General features: G+C 55.5%; 10 protein-coding genes across 10 annotated transcripts; 2 read left to right on the top strand and 8 right to left on the bottom strand.

Annotated features, from left to right (window-relative positions):
* Positions 1-115: 115 nt before the first annotated feature.
* CDEST_03967 (uncharacterized protein) lies at positions 116-1,267 on the bottom strand (the record flags this gene model as incomplete). The annotated part of the gene is made up of 1 exon (XM_062920126.1): positions 116-1,267. The coding sequence occupies one exon, from the start codon at positions 1,265-1,267 to the stop codon at positions 428-430; it is 840 nt and encodes a 279-aa protein (XP_062776177.1). The 3' UTR covers positions 116-427.
* Positions 1,268-1,806: 539 nt separating this feature from the next.
* Positions 1,807-2,904, bottom strand: CDEST_03968 (Putative tartrate dehydrogenase, isocitrate/isopropylmalate dehydrogenase; the record flags this gene model as incomplete). Its single annotated transcript, XM_062920127.1, has 1 exon — positions 1,807-2,904. The coding sequence occupies one exon, from the start codon at positions 2,902-2,904 to the stop codon at positions 1,807-1,809; it is 1,098 nt and encodes a 365-aa protein (XP_062776178.1).
* Positions 2,905-3,446: 542 nt separating this feature from the next.
* On the top strand, positions 3,447-4,706 carry CDEST_03969 (Putative lactate/malate dehydrogenase, lactate dehydrogenase/glycoside hydrolase, family 4; the record flags this gene model as incomplete). The annotated part of the gene is made up of 5 exons (XM_062920128.1): positions 3,447-3,515; positions 3,576-3,774; positions 3,877-4,230; positions 4,285-4,369; positions 4,430-4,706. The coding sequence occupies 5 exons, from the start codon at positions 3,447-3,449 to the stop codon at positions 4,704-4,706; spliced, it is 984 nt and encodes a 327-aa protein (XP_062776179.1).
* On the bottom strand, positions 4,421-7,454 carry CDEST_03970 (uncharacterized protein). Its single transcript, XM_062920129.1, has 2 exons — positions 5,729-7,454; positions 4,421-5,670 (listed from the first exon to the last, which is right to left on the bottom strand). The coding sequence occupies exons 1-2, from the start codon at positions 7,402-7,404 to the stop codon at positions 4,935-4,937; spliced, it is 2,412 nt and encodes an 803-aa protein (XP_062776180.1). The 5' UTR covers positions 7,405-7,454; the 3' UTR covers positions 4,421-4,934.
* Positions 7,455-7,820: 366 nt separating this feature from the next.
* CDEST_03971 (Putative zn(2)-C6 fungal-type DNA-binding domain superfamily) lies at positions 7,821-8,829 on the bottom strand (the record flags this gene model as incomplete). The annotated part of the gene is made up of 3 exons (XM_062920130.1): positions 7,821-8,427; positions 8,593-8,725; positions 8,799-8,829. The coding sequence occupies 3 exons, from the start codon at positions 8,827-8,829 to the stop codon at positions 7,821-7,823; spliced, it is 771 nt and encodes a 256-aa protein (XP_062776181.1).
* Positions 8,830-9,153: 324 nt separating this feature from the next.
* CDEST_03972 (Putative D-isomer specific 2-hydroxyacid dehydrogenase, catalytic domain-containing protein) lies at positions 9,154-10,520 on the bottom strand. The gene is made up of 2 exons (XM_062920131.1): positions 10,215-10,520; positions 9,154-10,146 (listed from the first exon to the last, which is right to left on the bottom strand). The coding sequence occupies exons 1-2, from the start codon at positions 10,458-10,460 to the stop codon at positions 9,289-9,291; spliced, it is 1,104 nt and encodes a 367-aa protein (XP_062776182.1). The 5' UTR covers positions 10,461-10,520; the 3' UTR covers positions 9,154-9,288.
* A 1,512-nt stretch (positions 10,521-12,032) lies between these two features.
* Positions 12,033-12,773, bottom strand: CDEST_03973 (uncharacterized protein; the record flags this gene model as incomplete). The annotated part of the gene is made up of 2 exons (XM_062920132.1): positions 12,033-12,500; positions 12,566-12,773. 2 exons carry the CDS (start codon positions 12,771-12,773, stop codon positions 12,178-12,180), a joined length of 531 nt encoding a protein of 176 aa, XP_062776183.1. The 3' UTR covers positions 12,033-12,177.
* Positions 12,774-12,786: 13 nt separating this feature from the next.
* CDEST_03974 (uncharacterized protein) lies at positions 12,787-13,671 on the bottom strand. Its single transcript, XM_062920133.1, has one exon. The coding sequence runs from the start codon at positions 13,522-13,524 to the stop codon at positions 13,177-13,179; it is 348 nt and encodes a 115-aa protein (XP_062776184.1). The 5' UTR covers positions 13,525-13,671; the 3' UTR covers positions 12,787-13,176.
* A 6,043-nt stretch (positions 13,672-19,714) lies between these two features.
* Positions 19,715-21,516, bottom strand: CDEST_03975 (Putative glycoside hydrolase, family 7, concanavalin A-like lectin/glucanase domain superfamily; the record flags this gene model as incomplete). Its single annotated transcript, XM_062920134.1, has 5 exons — positions 19,715-19,771; positions 19,862-20,231; positions 20,373-20,583; positions 20,672-20,876; positions 21,028-21,516. 5 exons carry the CDS (start codon positions 21,514-21,516, stop codon positions 19,715-19,717), a joined length of 1,332 nt encoding a protein of 443 aa, XP_062776185.1.
* A 1,914-nt stretch (positions 21,517-23,430) lies between these two features.
* On the top strand, positions 23,431-26,524 carry CDEST_03976 (Putative zn(2)Cys(6) fungal-type DNA-binding domain-containing protein; the record flags this gene model as incomplete). The annotated part of the gene is made up of 3 exons (XM_062920135.1): positions 23,431-23,446; positions 23,649-25,434; positions 25,507-26,524. 3 exons carry the CDS (start codon positions 23,431-23,433, stop codon positions 26,522-26,524), a joined length of 2,820 nt encoding a protein of 939 aa, XP_062776186.1.
* Positions 26,525-26,536: the final 12 nt, after the last annotated feature.

Genomic DNA, 26,536 nt, shown 5'->3' on the forward strand with positions numbered 1-26,536 from the left:
AGAACTAACATGGATGATGATGCCCTGACCCCCGCCCGCCCCGGGTGAGAAGTCCCAATCCGGGATTCGATCCGCAGCCATCCGCCCGCTCCGGCTGGTTCCCGCGGTGCCGCGCATATATCCACGACCCTGCAGGATGCATTGTAATCTCCCTGGACTCTCCTACTGTTCCGGGTGCAGATCCTTGTGTCATTCATTACCCTGTTGTTCTCGCCCAGACCAAACCTGTCAGCGGCGCGCGAACCCAACCCAACCCACGTGCAGTGGACCAGCCATTCTTCCTCTTCGTGTGCGAGCGATTCAGAGGAGGGACGGACCGCCTTGGGCTGCACGCATCTCTTTTTGAACGGATGCCATTCTTCCTCTGCACAGCATTGTCCAACGTGGTAAATTTGCTAGGGAGTCCCTGAACACTGAACAGCCGCTTTCATTGAGCTGTCCAAGACACGAATAGAACAACATAGACCGTGGTGAAGGCCAAGAGTGAGAGCGGCCCCCAGACCTGTCGTGGGGAGGAACCAGCAGAAGTGGACGCTGGTGCAGTCGCAGTCGACGCCGCTGTGGCATACGTCCCCCATTGAAGTCGACTCGAGATGCTCGTCTCCTCTGCCGCGTTGACGGTCGCCCGGCACGGCTCGGGCGCGACGGTCACGTTCGCCGTGACAGCGCAGGACATGACGGCGCTTGAATCGTCGAGGTGGTCGTACTTCCCGTCGTAGAGACCGTGGTAGGTCGTCAACTCGGCGTAGCTGATCATGCCCAGCGCCGTCGCACAGGTGCCGGTGAAGGTCGGCGTCGGCGCCGCCGGGTCCACGGCGAATTCAAAGGTGCCGTTGGCGACCTTGACATTGCTCGCGTATTCGACGCTGCTCGGCGAGAGCTCGCACCACGGCCCGGTATGGATCGTCCACGAGAAGGTGTAGTCGCCTGCGCCGAGGCGGTCGGTGTAGGCGACCTCGAGGTGCGGGTTGTCGGTGTAGGTGGTGTCGTTCTTGAGCCTTGACCCGATGGTGTTGAACGGCAAGCGGGCCAGCGGAGGGTGAGGCTTCTTGTACACGTCCCAGGAGAAGACCCAGCCGTAGTGATAGGCGACGTCTGGGTTCTGGAGGGAGAGCAGCACCGGAAGCCCCTCGTTGGTCTCGGCATATCGACCTCCGGCGCGAGGGAACACGAGGTCGAGCTCGATGCCGTTGGCTGGCAGCTGAGCCGCCGCGAGTTGAGACACGACGAGCACGGCGAGGAGCCGCCATGTGGACCGAATCCTCATTGCCGGTGATGCAGATCCTGAACTTGCAGATGTCTCTCTGGTTCTGGCTGTGCTGTATTTCTGTGCTGTTCATGAGTCTGGTTGTAGTTTACAGGGAAGATCAGGAATTCAAGAGTACTTCAGTTCGATAGTCGATAACAGCTGGAAATCCTCGCAGTAAACAGAAAATCGCCGCCCCCTTGCAGAAACAGAACAGAACACCCCCTCTCTCGGAAATGAGACAAATCCTTCCCGCCTGGCGGCTGGAATCTCTCCCACTCGGCCGAGACCCCGCAAGGACAACTTCACTATCACGTCCGAAGACGCGTTGAATGACATCACACGGTGAATACAGGTGTGCTCGATGCATGATTGGATATTTCATGAGGTTAAGTTTCTTCGTGATTCAATGGTTCTCTTGTTCAATTCGTCATGTAAAATATAACCTGGCATATCATATTAAATGCATCTCATTCGAATGACTCGAAAGTTTCCAAACACGCTCCGAATCTAAGTGAGAAACCCCCTATCACAATGCTACAACTCCCCTTCGTAAAACATCACTTCTTCTCTCCCAAAGCGGCAATTTCCGACACAATCGCTTTGCCAAACCCCTCCGTGCTGCCCGAGCCTCTCATGTCCGGCGTCAAGACGCTCGCCTCGGACCGCGCAAGGACGTTCTCGATGGCCTTGAGCAGGAGATCCGCGGCATCCGTGAAACCAAAGTGCTGGAGCAGCATCTGCCCGGCCCAGATCATGCCGACGGGGTTGGCGATGCCCTTGCCGACAATGTCGGGCGCGCTGCCGTGAACCGGCTCGAACAGGCTGGGGAACTTGCCGTCCGGGTTGAGGTTGGCCGACGGCGCGATGCCGATGGTCCCGGTGCAAGCCGGGCCCAGATCCGAGAGAATGTCTCCGAAGAGGTTGCTGCCGACGACGACGTCAAAGATGTCGGGACGCTGGACGAAGTGTGCCGTCAAGATGTCGATGTGGTACTTGTCCAGCTTGACGTCCTGGTAGCTCTTGGCCATCTCCGCGACGCGCGAGTCCCAGTAGGGCATCGTGATGCTAATGCCGTTGCTCTTGGTCGCGCTCGTCAGCCGCTTGCGAGGCCGGCTCCGGGCGAGGTCGAAGGCGTAGCGGAGCACCCGGTCAACGCCGACCCTGGTCATGACGGTCTCCTGGATGACGGTCTCGCGGTCGGTGCCCTCGAACATCTTGCCGCCGATGCTGCTGTACTCGCCCTCAGTGTTCTCGCGGACGATCCAGAAGTCGATGTCTCCCGGCTTTCGGTTGGCCAGCGGCGACGTCACGCCGGGCATCAGCCGGCACGGGCGCAGGTTGATGTACTGGTCGAACTCTCGGCGGAACTTGAGCAGGCTGCCCCAGAGCGAGACGTCGTCCGGCACCTCGTCCGGCATGCCGACGGCGCCGAAGTAGATGGCGTCGAACCCGAGGAGCTTCTCCTTCCAGTCGGGCGGCATCATCTCGCCATGCTTGTGGTAGTAGGCGCAGCTGGCGAAGTCGAACCACTCAAACTCCAATGAGATGCCAAAGATCTGGGCGACAGATTCGAGACACTTGACGCCCCACGGCATGACCTCGGTCCCTATGCCGTCGCCGGGGATGACTGCGATCTTGAGGTGTTGAGGAGCCATTGTGCTGGATGCTGGATGCTGGATGATGTGTTGACGTTGTTGCTTGCCGAACTGAGTCGGATTCTGAGAGATAATTACTGATCTCAAGCGCTTCTTTAAGTCGTCAAACAAGGGTTGCAATCGATCCGAGCATCGGAACGTTGTGGGGAGAGGGGAACAGAGGTCTGGAGGTGGATGGATGTCAGCACCACCACCCTCTTGGCGATACCAACTGACGGCGCTTAAATATTGGGCCGCGGGATCGATTAGCCTAAGCTTTTGCTGCCGGTACAAAGAAGTGCAGATGCTGGGGTAAATGCAGCTGATTTCCATAACGCCGGATTTCCGGCTTCTGACTCGATACTTGTGTGGCCATCGTTGGTGTCAGGTATTGTGTTGCGTGCGGGTAGTTTATATTTATACGGAGGACATCCGCATGCGTTAGTTGTTGAACTCAACTCTTAGTCTGATACTTGTACCAAACGCTACTTTACTCCCCAAATTCGTCTGGGCCATTCTCTAGATTCACTAAGATTTAATCTTCTTTCTCGACAAGTACTACAATGGTCAAGGTTGCTGTACTGGGTGCCTCTGGGCAAATTGGACAGCCTCTCAGTTTACTCCTTAAATCGGTAGGTCATTGGCACCTAGAAATACTTAAAGTAACGAGCATCCGGGTAACATAACCCAAGAGTCTCCTCGTGTCAGAGCTGCGACTCTACGATGTCATTCACGCCATCGGTGTGGCAACCGACTTGAACCACGTCGACACCCCTTCGCCGGTCAGGGGATACCTCCCCGAGAATGATGGTCTCCAAAAGGCTCTTAGTGGCGCCGAGGTTGTTTTGATATCGGCCGGCATTGCTCGCAAGCCGGGCATGACTCGAGACGGTTAGTCTTATAATAGCCTTTTCCTTTCCGCCTTTTCCTTGTTGTATCACTTTTTTACAAATCAGTCCCGTTTGAGCTCACCAAAAATCAAAACCCCCCCAGATTTGTTCAAAACAAACGCCGGCATCATCGCAGACTTGGCTGCTGGTGTCGCAAAGTTCTGTCCCAAGGCCCTGGTCGGCATCATCACCAACCCCGTCAACAGTACCGTGCCGATCGCGGCCGAGGTCCTCAAGGAGCACGGCGTCTTCGACCCCAAGCGCCTCTTCGGTGTCACGACGCTGGACGTCGTGCGGGGCTCCAAGTTCGTCGCCGACGTCCTGGGAACCATTAGCCCGCAGGATCTCAAGGTTCCCGTGGTTGGCGGCCACTCGGGAGCGACGATTCTCCCGTTGATCAGCCAAGCTCAGCCCCCAGTTCAGCTCAGCCAGGAGCAGATCGAAGCCATCACAACGAGTAACCTCACCTAGCCCTCTGAGACCTCGCGTGGATATTAACGGTGACCACTAGGAGTGCAGTTCGGCGGAGACGAGATCGTCAAGGCCAAGGCCGGCGCTGGGTCTGCCACCACCTGCATGGCCTACGCTGGATTCCGGTCAGCTTCTTCCCATGAGTCAGTTTGAATGGCAATCGGTAACTGACCTGCACGAAATAGATTTGCTCAAGCCATTATCAAAGCCTCTCAGGGCCAGGAAAACATCGTTGAGCCCGCGTACGTCTATCTGCCTGGCGTTCAAGGAGGAGACGCCGTCGCCCGTGACCTTGGGGTGGACTACTTTGCTGTTCCCATCACTTTCGGGGTAGACGGTGCTGAGGCTGCCCACCCCATCGGGTCCATGTCCGAATATGAGACCAAGCTTCTCAAGACAGCCGTGGAAGAGCTCGGGACGAACATCAAGAAGGGCGAGGACTTTGTTCGGTCGAGAGCATAAATCATTCTTTCCACTAAAAACGAAAAAGAAAAATCGGTTGACCCATTTGAGTAACTCGGCAACTTTCATGGTCATGCTCAGTGGTTGTAAATAGAGGGGGAAAAAAGTAGAAAGATAGGTATGAAGATCACCATGAATCACAGCCTCTTCGTGCTTTCTCTCTCTGTGACAATCCTTTCGGTCAAAACTCCTCCACTGCGTTATTCAGTCTCGAACTCACAATGTTCGTTACTGATTTGTGCTCCCACCTGTGCTGTTGACGACATCTAACAGAGAACCCCATGTGGCTCCATCAAACATGTCGAAGAAGTTGTCGGCCCCATCGAACTGATCAACATACTGGTTGTACATATCTCTTTGACGGTCTGGAAACGTGATTGGTATTGGTGCAAAGTAAGGGCCCATGGATGCTGTGTTGTTGCCATAGGCGTTCATAATCGGTGGAGTAACGAACTGGTTGGCTTCTGGTTGGCGGTAGAAGGTGGACTGGGGTTCATCTGCCCGTACGCTTTGCGGATTGTCTGTACTGCACTGCTGCGAATGAATGTTTTGGACATGACTGCGTCGGCTCTCGTGAGCCCTGGCATTGATAAAGGCTTGCCTTCTCGGAATTGAGACAGGGGGTTGGGTTTGACTCGGGTTGACTCGAGGAGACATCGGCGCAGGGCTTTCGCGGAAAGAGTTGCGAGAATCAGGTTTGTATCCGGTGGTTCTCCTTCGTTTCAAGGGACTTTCGATGCCGTGATGTTGTTGTTGTTGTTCGGAACCACGGCCAAGATCGCTGCCTCCCTCGTGCGTTTCTGCCGTGTCGTCCACCAAGTTCGTTTGCCTTTGACCTCGCTTGTGTCCCTTTGCCTCGACATCAATCCTTTCGACCAATATCGAAAGGACTTCCTTGCAGTGTCGTGCCATGGCCCATCGACTGGTCATGGTTGTCAATAGCTCGAGGGCTACATGAACAGCCCTGTTTTGCATTGTGTCAGCCCACTGTCTGACCAAAAAAGAAAACGGTTGCCACGAACGATTTGGCCTTGGACTTGTTGTACAGCTTAAGCCGAGCTGCGAGAGCCAGCACAAGCCCGCTCATCCAGACGGCCGACATGTAACCCGGCCAGAATAGCGGGCCTCCGTGCTCGGCGTACTGCCGGATCGTTTGGATGATGACCTTTGCAGCGGCAATACACGTCTGTAGAGCCTCTTGGAACTCGGCACGTCCCGATTCCAGGGAGAGAGAAGGGCGGTTGAGGAGAAGGACTGTGTAGTGGTAGGAGATGAAGGGGAACACGGTAGGGTCGGGTGTTAGTGACGCCATGTCGGAGGCGACCCGACCGAGACGTGGCTGTGTTAGGTCATTACCAAAAGCAGAGACGTCGGCCTTGAGAAAGAGAACTGTCTGGTTGTCGAGATGTCGCGCGTGGATCGATTTATGAAAGACCTCGAGAACCCTCCCTACCAGCTTGGAGTGCCGCACGTGGTTTTCCAAGACGGCCTGTGTCTCCCTGCGATGTCGAACAATGGCGGCCGATCTTCTTAACTCATCGCCGGCAGGAGTTTGGGCGGCGGCGGCGCCGCCAGGGTCTTGTTCTTGGTCTTCTTGTTCTGGTTCTGTTTCTGTTTCTGTCGAGGGGTCTCTGCCTTGTATCTTCCCAGCAGAAGGTGTTGCTACTCTGCCGGGGTGGTTGGACGGGAGGTGCAGCGTGGTGTCGTCCGCGCTTCCTGGCGACAAACCTGATTTCATAACTGGCTCGTGAAGATCCCGCTGTCCCGGTGGACACACATCAATATCGGAGTCCTGGATCCCGTTTGGATGTCCAAGTGATTGGCTGACGAAGCGGTCAAGGACGTAAAAACTCCAGAATATGCGTTTCCGCATTGATCGTTCGTCCGGAGACAGATGCTCGTACCGGACAGGACAACGGTGCATGCCCGACTGGAAGATCGACTTGGATATCAAGCCGCTTACAGACGAGGCATGGCGGAGTGACATTGTGGATATAAAGTAGACTTGGGCGCAGAGCAGTGCCTGAATAGAGGTCGTGTCACATCGTAGAGCCAAAACGCTAAGCACAGGCAAGAGATCTGACGGAGAGCGTATTGCTGTAGAGCCCATGTCGACAGGGCCATCTTTCTCGAGGCGTGCAATGTTGAAGATGCATCTGAATGTGACGAGTAGGCTGACCGAGCTTGACCTGTGACTGCCAGGATGCGAGTTTAAGCGATAAAGACTCTCTAGCTCGGCTAGACACTCAGGGCCCTGCAGAAAAGGCACCAGAGGATGCCAGATGCGGAAGTATGCTAAGACGAGTTCTCTTGCCACGGAGTAGTCGGGGAGGTTGTTCATGCCATCCATGAAGTCTCTCCCCGTAGAAGAGAATGGGGATGATACATGGTCATCTGACTGCGCGGATGTCCTGGTGGTTTCCTCATGCTCCGGCCTTGAACCAGGGGCCGTGATATCTGCGTCCTCCCCGCCTCCAACAATGCAGTCCTCTGGAGAGGGATCGTCAGACGGCTCGGCCCCCGTGGCATGCTGGTTTGCGTCTGCCGCCGTGGCATGCTGGTTTGCGTCTGCCGCCGTGGCGTCCGGCGTGGCGAAGGCTCGCTTGACGGTGTTGATGAAATACACGCCGGAAGAGCTGCCAACAAACTGGCTTTCTCCATTCGCAAGGGCTCTCAAGCTCCCTATTTCGGGTGCCATGTTGGACGGCCGGGCAGCCAAGGGCCGAGTCGAGACTTGCAGGTTTACACTCGGCGGAGAAGGTTGGGAGGAAATTACCCGCCCGTGGTGGTTGGGGAAGATTTGGGCAGTTTGAAGGTGGGGAGGGGGAATGGGATGCGGATAAAGGAAAACCCGCCGTCTCGATCTGTTCTGCGGCAGCGTATGATTCTTCAGACAGACACAGTGGACAACAATGTCGACAGTTGATCTGGAAGTTGCTTTGATGGTCTGTATATCATGCAGCTAATGGTTAGGATGTAAAACTCGATTGGAGGTTTGCCAAGTTGGGTTCAAATCGTTTATAGTTACGTTTACGACACTACATCTCAGTTCTTGCAACATGATGCATTTGAAACAATTCCCAGACTTTCCTGTACCCGCCGTTGGACAGGTTGCTACCAAAGAAACGCGCTCTCGTAGCTCTCAGGCTCTCTTGGTTCGACAGCAGTGCACGCATTTACCAGGCTTACATCGCGACTACTGGGAACCCGCACCACCGAGTCTTGTCTCATGGGACTTGGGTTTGCCATCGTGCTCGCTGGAGCTTCTCGGCCATCATCCTCGTTCATAGCTTGCGAGAGTCGACCGTCCCTCCGACTAACAACAGTAGGTTCTATGCCGCCTTCAACAACCACGTCCTCTTCTGTCGGCTCGAAATCATCGTCGTAACTCCCATCCCGGCTATCAGGCGCAGCTTGGTTGTCCTCCGTGGCACCATCAACGGACTGAGATTGAACCATTGAAGATCGGGCTTTCCACCAGCGTCTGACGTGTTGCGCTGAGTCGAGTGGGTAGTGTCCCCAGTGAACAGGGCCAAACTGTCGGCTCTTGACCAGCTCGAAATCCTTGCCGCCGGCCTGGGGCGCTGGGTAGCCGGCTGCTTGACAGGGGAAAGCTGCAGCAAGCTGTTCCTCCGACACTTGGTTCAGCAATGCGCAAAGGACATTTTCTGTCTCCATTAGACGCTTCTCCATCGTCGTGATGTAGTGCTTCGGAGGCCCACTGTGTCATTGGAGGAAGATCAGCGACGTGTTCTTCTTCTATTCAAAACCCTTGACTTGTAGATAGAACGAAGCATTGAGATTGAAAGGTACGCGGGCTGCGACAAGAACTGTTGAAAGAGACCAGTTGAAGAAAGACAACAAGAAACAAAAGTCGGTGGCTCACCGTTTCCGTTGCTCCGGCCATTGGCATGCCACGTTATTGATGCCGCATTGCGCGCACTTTGGCCTACGGATGTGAGTAATAGTGTCTTGAAGCCGGTCTTGTCGTAGGAACGAACGAACCTCTCTCCACTGCACTGTCAACCGCTTCAAGTCAACACTTCTGCCCCAAGACTGGGTTGGAAAAGTGCGAGAGTTGGCTCAACTGACCTTGTGCTTCCGGGCTCTGCACGCGAGACATGCCCCACGGCTCCTGGTGGCTTTTGTAATCCCTTGGCCAGGCATTCTGTCGTTTGTGCTCAGAACGGTCTCAAGGTCTTCTGGATGCTTTTTGGTTGGGAGAGCGTCGGTCCAAGTTGTCGGCCGGGGGCTGCTGCAGGGCAGGCAAAATACATGCTGCGGAAGAGATTATGCGCGTCTGATAGTTTTGCCGCGGGAAAAGAAAACCCCGCGGGCCCCCCCCCCTCTCTGTCAATCTACCCCACGCCACGCCGGTCCGGATCTACCCATCTACCTATCTATCGTAAGATGGATGGAGATGTATGACAACATCGGCAATGGCTATATCGAAAGGGTCCCGGGAATGGTGACGGGAATGATGACGAGAATACTTGTTCGTTGATGACAGGAAAGGAGGTTCTTGTGCTCGACATGAGAGGTTGATTGTAAATGGCTGACTCTATATGTGCGTAAGTGTAAATTACACCGACCTGGTCTCTACCTGCTCTGGGACGATGGTCAGAAGGGCCTCCCCGCATACCCCCCGCCGCGCATTCTCCATGGCCAACGATTCCATCTGCCTGAGCGTCTCGACGGTGTGCGTGCCCAGATGCGGCACGAGCAGCGCCCGCTCGTTCTTCACAAGCCGCTCGTCGACTAGGGGCTCCCTCTCGTAGACGTCCAAGCCCACGGCGGCGATGTGGCCGGCATCCAGCGCCTCCGCCATTGCGCCCTCGTCGATGACGGCTCCCCGTGCCGTGTTGATCAGGACGACGCCCGGTCTCATCTTGGCGATCTCGGCCGCTCCTACGAGATGCTTCGTCGCGGCCGAGAGCGGGACGTGCACGGAGATGATGTCGCTCGTCTCGAGAAGCTCGTCAAAGGACACGTACGGGCACCCGGCGGCCAGCTCGTCCGACAGGGGCGTGCGGTTGTGGTAGACGACTTTCAGCCCGAACGGCTCCGCGCGGCGCTTGACGGCCCGACCGATGCGGCCCATGCCGAGGATGCCCAGCGTCTTACCCTGCGGGTCGTGGCCGAAGTCGAGCCCCTTTTTGAAATTCCCGTTCCTCAGGCTGCTGAAGGAAGGGTTCAGCTGCCGGATGGCGCCCAGCAGCAAAAAGAGGGCCAGGTCGGCCGTGGCGTTGGTGACCGGGTCGGGCGCGTAGGTGACGGTGATGCCGCGGCGGGAGCAGGCGTCGACGTCGATCTGATCGTAGCCGGCGCCCGTGTGGCAGATGAACTTCAACGACGTGGGGAGGTGGCTGATGAGTTCCTCGTCAAAGTTCCCGGCAACCTGGGCTGGCGCGGTTAGAGGATGGAATCGGAAGTGCGACCTCTTGATCTTTGGAAACAGGGGTGAGGGTGGATATGTGTGTGTGTGTGTGTGTGTGTGTGTGTGCTTACCGCTCCGCTGGCAGACGTCCTATAGATGGCCTGAATATCGTGATACTTTGCTTTCAAGTCGTCAAAGAGCTCCCTCCGCGAAGTGCTCGTCACGACTTCGGGGCTCGCCACGGCATGCAAAGCCTCGTAGTCGGCCAACGCATGACGCACGGGGTTGAAGAAGAGGATGCGGGGCTTTGGATTTAGCTGGGACATGTCAAAGTCGAGGGTTGTTGGAGTGTTTGAAGGAAAAGCCAGCCTCTTCATTGCTTCAAGGCGAAACAGGATGTTGCCGTAGTCTGAGCCTCCTTTAAACGGGAGGACGAGTTGCAAGCCAGTGAGTATGTGGACATAACATGGTACAAGTCTTTGCCGACGGCATCTTTCTCGGTTCGAGGGGGGTTACCGCGGGTAATATTTTAAGCGTAGCAGAATAGCCGTAGTTGGATTTGTTCTTTTCGATGAAACAAAACCGGGTTGGCTGGCGACAAGGGGAACATGCTCCCATGGATGATGCTTATTGACAGAGGTTCCATATGGTCTCTTGATTTGACGGCATCAACAAAGAAGGTTGTGGTTCGTGACCGTCCTGGGACAATACTTTTGTACCTTGGTCGCTGAAAGCCAGCTCGTTGTGGACAACAACAAACAAATTCGAAAGAGGCCAGGACTGTAGCCCGAACGAACTGTACTATCCCGCATCTGTTCGGCTTCCACCAAGCATCTACGAGCTTCCTCCTGCAAGGGATGTTGAAGTGTTCGAAATGTCCTCCGGCTCCTGGGTCTATAGGTGACAATAGCAGAAAAACGGGGTCGGTCCTGATTAACGTTGGTGTATCACTGCAGCGTCGGAGTTTCCCATGCTCACGGCCCGTCGCGTAAGTGGCCAGTCAACATCTCGAACGTCTTATTACGCCCCGACACCAAAAAGATTTGATCGCACTCTTCCCTCACTTGTACTGAGTTGTTCAGAGTTGTTCAGCGTTGCGCAGAACGTGCGTGGCTATGCTTGGCGCCCCGTGGGGATCGTGTAGAAATTGATGCTTGTACGAGTTGTCCGTTCTGCCCATGATCCAGTGACTGCAAGGTCAAAGAAACACGTTCATGGGTTTCGCCAGGAAAAGGAGTACCCGGGCCCGGTTTCGGCGGTCTGGTATGGACGCCGGTGTTCGCGTGGACGTTGTTTGTCGCCGTCTTGTTCGTAGGTCCCGAGAGCGACGGCACGAGCCCCCCGTGGCATTATGCGCCCCTCGTTATACATCCCAGTTACGGAAACTTTCTCTCGGTCGCCACCCGTACTGGTGCCGGCCACCCGTAGGCGTACACCTATAGGTGGAGGGTGTAGTATGATTGGAGATCTCGATCGTCGACTAGATATGGTCCCCCCGAGGAGGGGTCAACGGTCCGGCGAGGATAGGGATGGTTCGTGCAATTCGATTGGCTGCCATGGGTCTGGAACGGGCGTGTAGACGAGTCCTAAGTGGCAACAAAGACGTTAGTAACGCATGCTGGCCCATCAAGGGGGTTAATAATGCTCGGAACGAGCCTGACAACAACAGTGACAACCACCAGGGGTCGTACAAATGGTCATGGCCAATCCACGCATGGACAGCGAGAGTAGGGTTATATGCCACGCTCTATTGTAGACAAACGTGTGTTACTAAGCGGGACAAAGCAGCAGTCGAGGCCACAGGCATGTTTTGCATGTATCTAGTTGATGCTTTACACATAATACAGACAGAGGGACGGCATGTATCTTGTGCTCACATGTAGGACGGGACCATTGAAACGGTGGGGGGTAGGTGTAGCGACGCAGTATGTTGCGGTTTGGGATATCGTTTGCTATACAAGTTATCACATCCTCCAGCAGTGGCACCAGCAGTTGTTCATCATCAGTGTACCGCATAGCTCAAAGGCAATGCCATCCTGTCATCCCGTTGTTTCTTCACGTCGCAAGGCTGCGCAGGGCGGGCGGGCGACGTGCTCAAGTTGAGCCTCCTTCAGGCCGCGACAATTCTGTTGTGCGAACCGTCTCTCCCCTCCCTTGCAAGCTTGTGGAAATCGGCTCCAGTACGCCAACAAACAGCCTGTCGTTCTCAGTCCAGACCTCTTCTCGTTGTTCCCGCCTCTTGTAAGTTCCGATCGGCTCTGGAGTGTGGAAAACACGGTAGTCGGCTCCAGGGATTCGACGCGATAACATCGGCGGGGTTCGGAGGTTGGGTGACAGTTGACGATCGAAACTCGGGATTGGACTGGTATGGTTTACTGTCGTTTCTGTATCGGATCGAATCCTGCAGAGATTCCCGGCTACAGACAATCAATTTCCGTTATTTTTGGGCTGTCACACCGATCAGTCTAGGGAGAGAGCAAACAAACCATTTCGCTGGTGGGCGAGAGAATCTGCGCAGTATTGGAACCCTGAAGGAACTGACACGCCCTTGACTCCCACTGCTTCTTGTCTATCAGCAGTAGATCTCTTTCTTGGTGTTTGGTCTTCGAGTTGAGTTCTAGAAGAGCTGTCTTTCTGTCTTGGATCGCTGGTCCAGAACAGACTTTTCCGTTCCACCTCCAAGGAAGCATTGGCGTCACATCCTCTATCTTTTGTAGATCATGTTGTTTTTCGCATCGGCAAACGGAGGGGAAACAAAAAGCCTCTGACTTTCGGCAATGCCCTGATGGATGTGATTCTTTGCTGAGGGCTCAACGGGGAGTTTTGGATGATTTGCGATCTGATGGAATTTTCGTGACGTCCCGCGCGCCGTCGTCCGGTTGCGCCAAGAGGGGAAAAAAGCCTCCTGGTGCCGCGAGTTGACTGTAACTTTTTTGTCTCCAAAACGGAGAGGAAGCGAGCGTACAGTCATGCCTGCAGGCAATTCTCGGATGGATGGTCTATCTGCAGTCGATGAACAAGAAGAAGCTGTTTCTTTCTGTCGACAGGCGCTGCCGGGTTGTCGTCCTCGGAGCACATTCCCAGCTTTCCGAGTCAATCCCTAGGTTCGTTGGGGGCCTCGCTCGCCTGGCCATGGCTGGACCCTGGTTTGGAAGACGTCGTACTGGATTGTCTCGCACCGTCGGTTTTCTCGTCGTCTCGGTTTTCGTTGGGCAGGTTATTCAGGAGAAGGTCGCCCATCCGGACGAGATCCAAGACGTGGAACGCATCGCCCGTCGCTCGCAGTCGGTGGAGAATCTCGAGAGCCTCCGACTCGGGCCGGGAACAGAGATATCGGATCAGCTCGTGAAGGTCCTCGTTCTCCCTCTCAAGGTCCTCGGTCCTGTTGAGAAGGGCCTGGCGGCGCGTCGTCTCGGGTTCCGTGTCCCATTCGCACTCCATCCCGTGGGTAGAACATCGATGGCAAGTCGGCCGGGTTCCGGTACACTAAAGGGATGGGTGAAAGACAACAATATCAGTTCGATAGCCCTCTAGAGGTTCCAGAACCAGAAAGATGGGGGTTTCCAAAGGAGCACCCGGAAGGGGGGGGGGAAGGGGGGGTGGATGGGGATGAGGAGACAACTGGGCTAGGATGGACGGGTTAGATGTCTATAGTATGTATGATTTGATACGCATGTTTTCAATTCGCGTATCCTTCTAACCCATCTCGCCCCACATGAACGGAGGTGATACCGAAGGCCAACGATCGAGATGCGGATTGTGCACCGCAATATTGTGGCGAAAGATACTTGTGGTTTTTCTGGTCAAAAGGGTGCAAAGTGGGAAACTTTTCCTCCTTCTCTTCCGCTTCTTCGTTTTGTTCTTGATTTTTCAGAGACCTGGTTACCTTTACTTTTCGTTTGCGGCACTCGAGGCACGCGGCCGGCACGGCCTGTCTCGCACGCCTAAGGGGGCGCTCGCTTGCTGAGATGACTCGAGGGCTTGTGCTAGCTGGCAAGAGGCGCCTTAAGCTGGCTGCTGGCACTGAGACGTCGGGGCTTGGGCCGTCCCTGGTGGTGGTGTTATCCGCTCCGTCCGACGGTGGGTTCATCTTCAGGTTAAGATGGAGGAGGGGAAAGAGGAGGAGGAGGAATAGGAGGGGGTGGATAAGGGGGAGGAGGAGGTTCGGATCCCGATTTACGGCTGACAAGATAGCGGGCGAGTGTTGACCATATTTATGTATACCTGATGAACCAAGAAACACTTCGTCCGCCGTCCAACCGTACGCCTTTTTTTGTACTGTGTGCATCTAGCCACGCCGCGCCCTATCTGAGAACCTCCCTCCTGTCCTCCTTTTTCCACCCCGCAGGCAAATCGCGCATCCCTGTCATCTTCATGGTCAACGCCAGCCCATGTGGCAGACAGCTGGAAGCCGACTCCCTTCGCCTTTCATGTTGTTGTTCCCTCACAAAAGGCCGCCGACCCCCAACTGACTTAGTCCTTGATGTTTTCTTGTGGGAACGTGGGTATTGGGTGTTTGAAGGGGGGGTAAAACATCGTCCCCGCACGCACAAAGCGTGTGTGTTATGCAGGCCCTCACCGGTCTGGTAACCCGGACAGGCCTGGCTGCTGCTGCTAGTAGTGCTCTGCTCTACTCAGACTACTCTACTCTACTCTACTCTACTCTACTCTACCCCTATGGTTGCCACCTTGTCGGCCTGGTATCCTGCCTTCGTTCACCAGACCTGGAAGACTCGTTCCCTTGGACTGGCCCAACAAGCACCGTCCAGAGGCAAAAGTACGTGCTTGTTCTGGCGGGCCCAGTTGTTGCATCCCGCCTCCTCGCCACTTCTGCGTTCGACCTGACTGCAGTTAAGCCCACTAGCTCTGCTCGCAACACTTAGTGTGCGAGGCTTGAGCCAGCGCTCTGAATAGCCCAAAACAAAACCAAAAACCAAAAAAAAAAACCCCCATCATACTCACAACCGGTCTGCCTTGTCGTCGTCTATTGCTATGTTGATGATGTGTTGTCAAGGATGGTTCGATAGAACTCAAGCGCTCGAATCAACGTTCAATGATGTACAACTATCAAAACCCACTTTCATGGAGGGGGGCTCACTATCAAATTCGTGCGTTTGCATAATACTTTTGCCCTCTCACAAGAAAGGGGCGGTGGATGGGCTCGGTCACTGGCCTCAAGACTCCGGAATCGGACAAATTCGGGATCCAGTCACTCCTCAAAAACTTCTCTTGGATCCGATGGCAGCCGACAGTCAAATTGGTTGAACAAAGTCCAAAAGACATGGAACGAGTGAGCTCGTTCATTTAGCATATTCCGAAAGATACCCCGAAAGAGGAGGGCGTACTCGATGTTTGGTATCGGACTGGACTGGGCTGGACATGGAGACGCTTAGCAGCAACCCGCCGGTGTTTGTTGCTGGTACAGCCCATTTCTCAGAAGCAACTGGCGAGGCAATTCGTGACTGAAGACATTGTGAAGGGAACAAAATAGCAAACTCGCTTCTTAGACACCCAGATCCGAATATAAAGAGACGTTCAGCACTCTAGCCTACGCACTGCGTGTTCCCTGCGAACATTTACAAAACCGCCACGATGTCCAAAGTGCCTTCTGGAGACAGGACAGTGTTGGAGACCGCGACGTCCATCACTAGTCCAAGCACACCTCCTCCGGGGGAGAGAGGGAAGGATTGCGGACCGCTATCCAAGGTCGTTGGCGATTCGGTATCCGACACTCTTCAAAACCCCGTAGCAATGGCCTCAACAATTATTGCGACTGGTGCACAACGAACCGGGGGGGGGGGGGGGGGGGGGGGGGGGTCGTCAGCCTTCGTAGTGATTCCAACACACTCTAGGCTGCTGCTCTCTCCAACTATCTCTTGCGCCAGCGTGTGATTGTTTCGTCTGTATGTCGATGATCCGTCCCTTTCTGGAGGGCTGCAACCCATGGCATCACAGGCTTAAATCAAGCGAGAACGCCCATTGACATCGGCAGGCTGTGCTTTTTTCGACGTTTTTGTGCGTGAACCCGGCTTTCAGGCGTTGGGCCCAGCCTAAATCGAAGTCTCCAATAATTCAGGAAGGGGGGTCTCGTCTGTTGCTTGAGTTCTGCTCTTTCGCTTCTCCCGCAACTAAATTTTTACAAAAAATTGTCAATCATTCTACAAATGTCCGCTTCCTCTCTTGGTAAAGATCCAAGTCCCAGAGACTACAGGCCACGCCTGAGATTGGGCACCGTCGCGCAGGATACGTGGCGGGTTCCGAGGATCATGGTTAAAAAAAACCCCCAGAGGAATAACGGGGGGTACCGGGTGGAAAGTCGAAGCACCGAAGGGATGAGACAGTACTGGGCGCCAGCCTTCCGAGGGTATTGCAGGTTTCCCACCCGGAGAAACACCTTGGGTACCGCTATCCTCTCAAGGTAACACTTTCATAACTTAGCAATCGTGAAGATTTGTCACTCTTTTCAATAAGAATTGGTGTATCCGTGGGCCGTAGTGTCTAACCGCCGAACCACGTCGATAGTTGCAGAGGCGGTCGGTCCATCTGCATAGCACGATCCATTTCCCGGGCAGCAACCGTCATATCCAATGGCTTTCAAGTCACATAAGCATGTCGAAGCAAGCAATGTCAAATGGCGATATTGAACGCAATTGTGCCACTTCATTCGAACGTTCGAGCTGTTCCCCGAGAAATGTCGCCTTCCACACGAACGCGAAGAGAAACATCAAAAATCTCGTTTGCGCCTGGTGGGGGGCAACGCAAGATCCGCTTGCTCCAAGACAAGTCGTCGATGTGGCTTTGCAAAGATGTCTGGAGAATAGCTCCTTCCATCAGAGGCAATAATGTATTGATTCTTGTCCGTAGTGGCTGGGGTGGGCTTGTTTATTCTTTGGCCACGCACGATCTCTTGCGGTGGCAGGTCGCCGATACGCGCGACTATTCGACACTTGATCTAAGCCGTCAAGTATTCGCAGCCGCTCAAAAATTTCAAAAGGCTTGTTGTTCGTTTCGCAGGTGTCAAAAGAAAGGTTGGCTTCGTGTAAATGCTCGGTTTCGCGCTCGAGGTTCTCCTAGTGTTTTCGGTAAGGGGGATGCCTCGTCAGGCGTTCGGCTTTGGAGACTATGATTCACATCGAAAGTCTTCGGTCGAACACCATCTTGGTGTTGATAGGTTCTCGCAACCCTATACAATAGCCGTGGATGTCAGTATTGCGGCATTTCTGGCGCGTAGCAACTGGGCCAGTTGGCCCCCTATTCAGGCTCCTAGATGTTAGGATAGGGCAAACACTGTTTAGTTCCCCACCAGCCACGACGAAGGCTCCCTGATCAGATAACACACAACGGGCCAGGCGTCTGCTTTGACATGTAGCACGGGCGTCAGACAGCCTGAAGAATGGCTTCGAGGCCAGTGTGACTGATGGTTGATGATCAAAACCAGTGCAGCCACAAGACAGTAGTACCCATCTTGGCTTTTTTTTCTTCTCTACCCTTTTGGTTTTCGGCATTGCATTGTATTTTGTTGTATCGGTCCCCGGCTTGGGCCAGAAGCAACGGTAGGCTGCGTCTGCATGCATAATGCGGAGGTGAAATAATAGGGGCTGGCCAGTAGGGGACAAGCCATGAGCCTGGCTCCTTTCTTTTCTACCTTTGGTCCTCATGAGGAGGTCCGCTGAACCGGGCGGCAGGCGCTCGGAAGGCCTGTCAACAAGATTCGCGTAAAAAAGCCATTGTTTGGGCGATTCGAACGATCTGAGCACTTCGCAGAGATCGAAGCGATGTAGACGCCGACTTGCCATCAAGCCAATGGCCAGAGCAGAGGATGACGAGTCGACCATGCCGATAACAACCACCAGCAAGACGCACTAACGTGTATTGGGGTGATACGGGGGGTGTACAATGCAGATACGTTGGTTATGGAGTTCCAAACATGGTTGCTTCGGAGCATGTTCAATGGTTAGGTCCTCTAGGCCGCGGTCCAGGTCTCTGGATCAAAACGAGAGACCAAGTCACCTTGATGTCAACCCAAACCCTAGCCACCTTTCCTCGATAACAACAACGGAGCGGGCTCCGTTGAGAGGCGATCCATGCAGAAAGAAGCCTTTTCCTGTGGTATGACATATGGCACACCCCCTCATCGGCCAGGAATGTGTCCTCCAGATGATGAGCGGTTTGAATCCCTTTCTCGGGGTGGGAAACTCCTGCCAAATCATATCTCCCTCTATCTTTATTTATTTCTTTATTATTCACAGCAGGGAAGTATGGGTGCTGAGGGCCTGACTTTGGGCAAACCAATCCATGCTGGGATGAGACGAGATGCAGTGGAAATACATGATAGTTAGCCAAAGCCGAGCTGTGTCTGTCACTGGGGTACGCCTTTATTTCAGTGTTGCCCCTCGGGGGGAAAGGGGGGGGAGCGACGTAGCCTTTCAGCTTTTTCAGAAGGGCAGAATTGGGAATGTTGGGTGCATCAATGTGCTAACCTTTCCTCCGAAGCCCCTTTTGGGGTATGTCTCGTTGACTTTTGCCTGTTCTGAACTGTATTTAACTCCCCTGACACACTGCTAATGTTTTGACTCCATATGCATCTAAGCCATATACCACTTCCACCAAACGTCGAGTGGACTTGTACACTACATCCGCGATCCGTCTCGACACCGCTACCTCGGCACCACGCCGTGGCATCCAAGTCGGAGACGAGAGTCTGCCTAGGGCGAAACAACCCTTGGTACAAAGATACGTCATGCTTAATCTCCTCAAAAAAGACTGAATTGCGGTGATTGGGTGACGCGCCAATCAGCTTGAGCGCTCACACCGGAGGCCCTCCGGTGGCCTAGCGGTGCGGGCATTTCAGCGCAACGGCTTCCCATTGGACACTATGCCGTCCGTCTCATCTTGTGTGTTTCATCGCTAGAGAATGTGACTAATGAGTGCCTCCCAAACCTGAAGTCAAGCAAAGTCAAGCCAAAGAAGCAAACGGGGCCACATTTATCAGCTTGACGTGGCTTCATGCAGAGGAGGTGCGATTAGATATTAGTACTTGAGCGTCATGTGCTTGCGTCACTGCAGGACGGACGGCATCTCGTTATCGCATAAGGTAGTTAGTTATACTTGCCTCCGGAGCTTGATCTCCAGAAGCGAGGCATCGCTTGCACTCTATGCCTCTCCCCACATGGTTTGGTTTCCAACAGTCGAAGACAGGGCTCCGGATGAGGGCGAGTGCGATAAAGGGCAAAGGGCAAACAGTAGGCCAAACAGTAGGCCAAACCATGGGCCAAAGAGACTTCGCCAAGCCGAATAACGAACGTTAAATTCCGTAGCCCAATGGTTATGGAGGGAATAAACTATGTTTGCAGATTGCAGAGAATCAGAGGAGAAAACAATCACATCGACATCACTTCCATTCTTTTCGATGCCAGCCGGCCTGTCGGGAGCCTAGACTGCATGAAGCTCTGGCAAAACGGTTTTGTCAGACAAGAATAGCCCCCCCCCCCCCCCCCCCCCCCCCCTGCTACGCTGACGTGCCAATCTTTGAAACCCCGGCGACAACGGTCATTCTACTTAGGAGAAGGGGGCCATTTCTGCTGCTAGACCGAGGCAGTCACAACGCCCCTTGCAAGTTTGCGCTTATTGATTATTTGACTGTCGACCCAATGGGCCCGAACCGGATGTTGGAGTACGTGACCGTGGCCTGCCAAAGACAGCTTGTCAGCTTTTCGTCGCAAAACAAAAGCATTGTGCCAACCGTGAACAACGACGATTACGAGCAACGACGACTTACGCTTGCCAGGCTGGACTCGACCTCGGCCGGGACGCCCGAGGTGGTGGGACAGTCGCCCCGGGCAGAGCCGAGCTGGCCGGCCTTCTCGGGAGGGTAGACGGAGTCGAGCCAGAGCATGTTGGCGTAGTGGTCGTCCCAGAGGGACATGACGAGCACCCATTTCCCGCCCAGGGCCGCGTTCAGCTTCGACCAGCCGCCCACCTCGGAGAAGCGGTCGCGGTCGCCAAAGGCCTTGAACTGGCTGGCGCAGAAGTCGGGCGACACGGCGTTCCCCGAGACGCCGCTGATGGTCGAGTTGGGCATGTTGATCTTGGCGCCGTTCTGGACAAAGTACTGCTGCACCTTGTTGTTGGAGAATTGGGTGACGACGCTGACGCTCGAGTTGTTAGTAACCATCACCGATCGATACCCATTTTTATAAAAACACAAAACTCCCCCATCTGCCCGACAGCAAACGAGCGTGCTGGGGTTGGATGGGCTACACAGACGGCGGATGGTGTTCAAGACTCACGTAAACTTCCTGGACGTATCAACCGTCTTGCCCTTCCCGTAGAAGCCGGTGACGCCCATGCGGTACGGGTTGAAGTCGCACCCGTTGGCATCGCAGTCGCCGGCGAAGCGGTCGGCCGAGTAGGTGCCGCCGCAGCCCGACTTCTCGCAGACGTGGTACGCGTTGTTCTGGCACGGGTGAGGCGTGACGGCGAAGGAATGGGCGTTGGACTCTGGCAGAGATGTTGACAAGTCAGCGGCCGTTTTGTCTGGTAGCGAATCGAAGCATTCCCCAGTCCCACACAGCTACTACCAACGTACCCCAGACGTCCATCTCGGCGCAGCAAGCACCGTACGGACCGACGCCGGCGTTGGCGTCGTTGGACGACGGCACCCAGCCCTCGACGTTGGCTTTTCCGCCGACGAACTTGAGGTCACGCGCACACTGGGCGTCGCAGTACCCGGTGCCGTACTTGGCGCCCGCCTTGTTGGTCGAGTACTTGGCCATGCCGCCGTCCTCGTCCATCTGCTGTCCTGTCAGTAGGTGTTCGAGCATATGTCTTGTGTGTCTAGGTCCTTCCCTCTCTTCAAAGCTTGGCTCTCTTGGCGCTGTCTTCCCCTGTCTTCTCAAAAGGGACCCGGTAATTTAGTTGAGGGGTGTCGTTCTTGTTACTAACCTGGACAAAGTACAAAGCGCCGTTGAGGCCACACTCGAGCTGCGACAGGTCCACATCAAACGCCAGCTCGTTGCCCGTCAGGGTAAACATCTCGTACTTGGAGGCGCTGTTCATTAGGTACAGGCGAGAGCCGATGTTCTTCCCGTAGGCGTGCTGGGTGACGAACTTGAGGCTGAGCGCGTTGCCCGAGGTGGTGGCGCCGTAGGTGCCGCTGTAGTCGGCGCCCTCAAGCGCGCACTTGGACGCGCAGTCGGCGGCAGTGGTGCACTTGCCCGTCCACTTGTTGCCATCGTAGCAGTTGGCGGTGCCCGTGGTCTCGTGGAGCCAGCGCCAGTTGGCGTCGATGACGACCTCGCCGTTGACGGCGGTGCACTGCGACGAGGTGCACTTCTGCCAGGTCAACTTGGGGTGCGTCTCGGCCTGCTGGGTGCCGACCTGCTGGGCCGAGACGGCGGCGATGGCCGCGAGGAGTACGGAGAGGGAGCGCATGTTGATAACGATGATACGATGATACGATGTTCGGATAATGCCAGGTATTGTCTGGGTGATGGGACTGCCTCGTGAGATTTGGACAACCGTCTGGACCGTCTGCCAGATGCCCTTTATATAAGCATACAAAGCCCGAGTCCGATCTTTGGTCAAGACACTGGTGAGGAGAGGTAGGTTTCGTTGCTCTACGAGCCCGGTATCGTCGCACGTAATTGCTTCCTAGCCCCCTCGTCTTGGAACTTTGGAAAACTGGTATGAATAGCTTGTGACCTTCAATATCTGGCCTACGGAGACCCAATTCCGTCCGGTAGAAACGAGGAGGCATACATCCCACCAATAATTCAGGTGTGATGGGTGACATTCTGAGGAAGCTCGCCCACAATCAGTCGGCAACATGGTTGATGATCCATTGTGAACAATATAAATTTCATTTATTCGGGTATTGGCGGACTCGCCCGACAGTCGCACTCCTCAAGCGTCTAGATCGACCTGAACCTTATGACAACCGTTTAATGGAGTGGCTACTGTATGCCGTAGCTACCTAGCAGTGCTCGTGATGTCACAGGACCAAGGATCATTTGCTTGCCGCTCTTCCAACACGACTGTCGATCGATTGCTCCATAGAGCATAGGTTGTGTTGTTGATGAGCCTATTGGGATACTTGCCTGTCCGACACAGCTTCAACCCAAGGATGGTCGAAGATGGAACACAGGCGCGGTTGTGATGTCCGTTGAGTGACTCGCTCATGCTCTGACCGCAGTGGAACTCGATGAACCAAAAATGTGACTCGACTCTAATGAGAAAAGAACCCCCCTCCCCCCCCCAAAGCTTGAAAGTAAAAGAACAAGGCTGTCATTGATTTTTAGCGTGGTTACAGAGCCACATGGTACCCTTTTTCAAGCATCACGCATGTACGGGACAATGCCGTCGAATGGACAGGTACGGCCTCCCCCCCCCCCCCCCCCCCTGCTTGGTCTCGGATGACACCCTAGTATGGGGTAAATCATCAGAAAGCCGGCAGTTGATGTATTGATCCCCCGCCCGGACGCTCGGCCGACCACGAACGGTTCCACCACACACGCGACCTGGAAGAACGAGCAGGTTGGGTAGTAACGACCAGTCATGTCAACAAGGTGAAGGCGGGGTAAGTCGGGGAATATATGAGCTTGATCCAACGTTAATCATGACCCATTGGCTGTGGGAGATTGGGCCTGCCCAGTGATCCAACAGCAGAAACCCGACCACAAGAAGGGGAGGTGGGAGGCCCAGAGGATGGAAGCTCGACTGCGACTTGCCAGTATCGGAATAGCTGCCAGGGAACGAACGGCGAAGCTTTCACTCTCCAACACGAGAAAAAGGTCCTGTGTGCATGTCTGTCCGTCGTGATAGCAAAGTTCTCGGAGTGTCTAATTCCGCGCTTCCCCCCCCTCTTGGTGTTTTTGAACGTGCACCGGACGTTGGTGGATTTTAAAGGAGGGCGAAGAGCCAAAGGGGCGCGTCGTGCGTACAGCCGGAAGGAAGCGCATTCAGGAACAGGAGCCAGCAAAGGCTCAAACCAGCTGCTTTTACGGAACATCCAGTGCGCGATGTTGAGCCACGGAACGTCGTTTCTTGGCTGTAAACTTGTGATATTCAACAAATGGTAGTCCGGGGTCAAGACAAGACCGTCGACATCCAGCAACTATCTTGACTCTGGTGGCAGGGTGTCTGCTTCTGGTCTGCATTCTTGAATGACGGGATATTGCTGCGACTCATGAGTTTGTTCATGTTGAAGCTGGATGTTAGTTAGTGCGACTCAGCTGTGTCTATGTATGTGTCTGTGTCTCTGTCTGTATGTGTCCGCGTCTGTATGTGTGTTTGTGTCCATCTATGGATACTTTTCGGCTGGAGACTGACGGCCCCACTCCGGAAAAGATGGGTCTCGTCAGCTGTGGGACCACGTGACCAGCAAGCTAGTTTCCGCTCGGAAGAGTTCTGCCGTACAGTGTATCTATGGCTGAGTCAGACGGCGCTATCTAACAGCAACTACGCACGTCTTGCCGCAAGAAGAGATACTCCGACGCCGTGTGGATTATTCCCCTTATTCACAACTCTGACCGCCTTTGGACCTCGGCCTAATCCCGATCAAACAGGCCCCGAACGGCACCAAGCAAGACGCCCACTTTCTTTGGACGCGCACCAACGAGTCCCGTCCCGACGAGAGCGCGCGTTTCTGGCGTCCTGTGTTCTGCCGCAGCCGGAGCTTCCCCGACAATCAGCCATTGCGACCCAGCAGCACCGCGTCCGCGCATCCCCATTCGAGAGGAATATCATCGGGTCGGGCCCTGGTTTGTCTCTCTCTCTCGACATGTCATCGTCATTGGCCGACCAGGAGCAGCAGCAGCAGGAGCAGCAGGAGCAGCAGCAGCAGCAGCAGGACGATCAGGATCATCACCACCACCACCAGCCTGAGCTGCCCGTCTCGCCCACTGCCTCGCAGCAGGCCACCGCCCACGCCTACGCCAGCAATGGCCTCCAGGTCCTCCAGGCCGCATCCGATGCAGCTGCCGCTGCCGCCATCCAGAATGTCCAGCATCACCTGAGCACCGCCGCCGCCGCCGCCGCTGCTGTCGCCGACGAGCATCAGCTACAACAGCAGCAGCAGCAGCAACAACATCAACAACCCGAAAACCAAGCTGTCGAAGAAGCTCAACATCAACACCAGCACCAGCACCAGCACCACTTATCCATCCCGTCGGTGGCCGACCACGAGCAGCACGCTCAACAGCAACAGCAACAGCAACCGAAACACCTGCCTCCGCCTCACACGCCGTCCCGGCCCCCCAATCAACAACAACCCCCTCCTCCGCAGACCCAGACCGTCCCGGCTGCCACTTCCGCCTCTCCCCTCAGCCCCGATAGCTCCCTCGGTGCTGCTGCCGCCGCTGCTGCCGCCGCCGCCGCCGCCGTGCCTCATGCCGCCATGCCTGCCTTCCCTCAACCCTACGCCCCGCTGCCAGACATGTCACGAGATCCGACCATCAACCCGAAGCTGACGCGCCTCCGGCGTGCTTGCGACATGTGCTCTCAGCGAAAGGTCAAATGTGACGAGTCCGGCCCTCCCTGCCGACCCTGCTCCGAGCTCAACGTCGACTGCACCTTCCACCGTCAACTCAAGAGACGAGGTCCTCCGAATAAGCATGCCGAGGCTGCTAGGGCCGCCCGGAAGCAGAGGATTGAGCCTGGCATGTCTTCCGTCACTGCCGCCTTCACCTCATACGGCTCTGCCGTCACCCCGTCGCCCTCTCCGCATAACGCTGCGCAGGCTCTGGTTTCGATAGCAGAGGGGCCCGCTCGCCTCGACGCCGAGTCCATTGCTCCCATGCCCATACTCGAGCTCCTGATCGACGACTTCTTCACTTACATCCACCCCCTCGCGCCCTTCCCCCACGAGCCCACCTTTCGACACTCCTTCGCCAACCGAGAGGACCGCACGAACCCCGAGTTCCTCGGCCTGCTGGCCTCCATGATTGCTGCTCTGGTGGCCTCCTTCCCTCGCAGTGCACGGCAACATCTCAAAACCCAGCACAGCACCCACCTGTTCCCCAAGGCCATCGTCATGATCGAAAGATGCCGCGACATTGCCCTCGACACGCGCGGCGCCCGATGGGCTCTGAAGCAGCCCAAGACGTTAGATGACGCCGCCACCAGCTACTTCATGGGTCTTGCGGCCGGCTACACGTTCCAGCTCGGCAAATACCGCTACTTCACCGCCGAGTGTTTGTCGCTCATCCGCGAGTTGGGCTTTCACCGCCCCAAGCACCCCAACGAGCTCCCCACCTTCGGCAACGACGATTGCTCGCCCGACCCTTTGCCCTTCCATCATATCAAGGACCAGATTGGCAAGCGCATCTTCTGGTGCCTCTTGTTGGGCGTCAGGTGAGCCGCTCCCGGACGTAAAGCAGAGAAATATGTGGCCCCAAACCAAATTACTGACGTTGTGCCTCGCAGGTCCTTCTCGCAGCTGGGCGCATCCCACGCGGACTTGGTAATCGCTCCATCGACCCCGGGACTGCCTTATCCCGCCCTGCCTGAGGATGTTGACGATCTCTACATCATGGCCAACGAGGTGGTGTATCCGCCCGAGAGCTCTGTTACCCTGCTTACCGGATACCGGTTCGCCATCGACATCTACACCACCATGAACGCCATTGTCAGCGTCGAACTCGTCTACGGGATGAGCACGCTGCCCTGGCTGGACCAGAGATCGCTGTTGAGAGACGCTCTCATCGCCGCCAAGGACATCCTCGACCGCTTGCCGCCCGAGCTCCAGCTCAGTGCGTCGTACGAGCAATCGAGCGGCTTCGGGGCCTTGGATGATGCCGATCTCCAATACGTGCCGCCCGCCTACCCCAACAGCCAGCCAATGAACGATGTGCGGAACGTTATCAAGAACCACCCTCAGCGGCGGCGGCAGCTCCAGTATGAGATTCAAAAGGCCAACATCTACATTTCGCAACTGGCCACTCGCTCATTCTACGTCGAGCTGTACTTCAACCTGCGAGACGTCCACCTGGCAGACCCGAACAAGGACGACCAAACCGGTAACAGCCCCGAAGAGAAGGCTGCAAAGGAAGCCGAGGACGCTGAGGAAGCGCGGGTGTTTGAACTGATGACGGCCGAGAGAGAATTGATCGTGCAGAATCTGCTTCATGTGCTAGGCTCCATCTCGCAGCGCAACCTCGAGCCCAACGGCGGATCCTTGATCAACAAGATTCGCCAGGTCGCGTCGACGCTGCTTAACGATGCGCCAGAGCGCAAGGGTCCGGTAGCCATGAAGTCGGAGGAAGCGTTGGTGAAGCTTATCGATGTGCTGCTCAAGCTGGAGGGCACAGGCCCGAGTGGCAACAACATGGCGGGAGAGAACATGACGCCACAGGACGAGGAAGAGGAGATGCGCAACTGGGCCCACCTGCGCGATTATCAGCAACGGTTTGCGGCGCAAGGCGGGTACGCCGGAAACATTTAACGAGCGACGGTG

The sequence above is a fragment of the Colletotrichum destructivum genome, chromosome 2 (genome assembly GCF_034447905.1).
Source record: "Colletotrichum destructivum chromosome 2, complete sequence".
Taxonomy (NCBI): domain Eukaryota; kingdom Fungi; phylum Ascomycota; class Sordariomycetes; order Glomerellales; family Glomerellaceae; genus Colletotrichum; species Colletotrichum destructivum.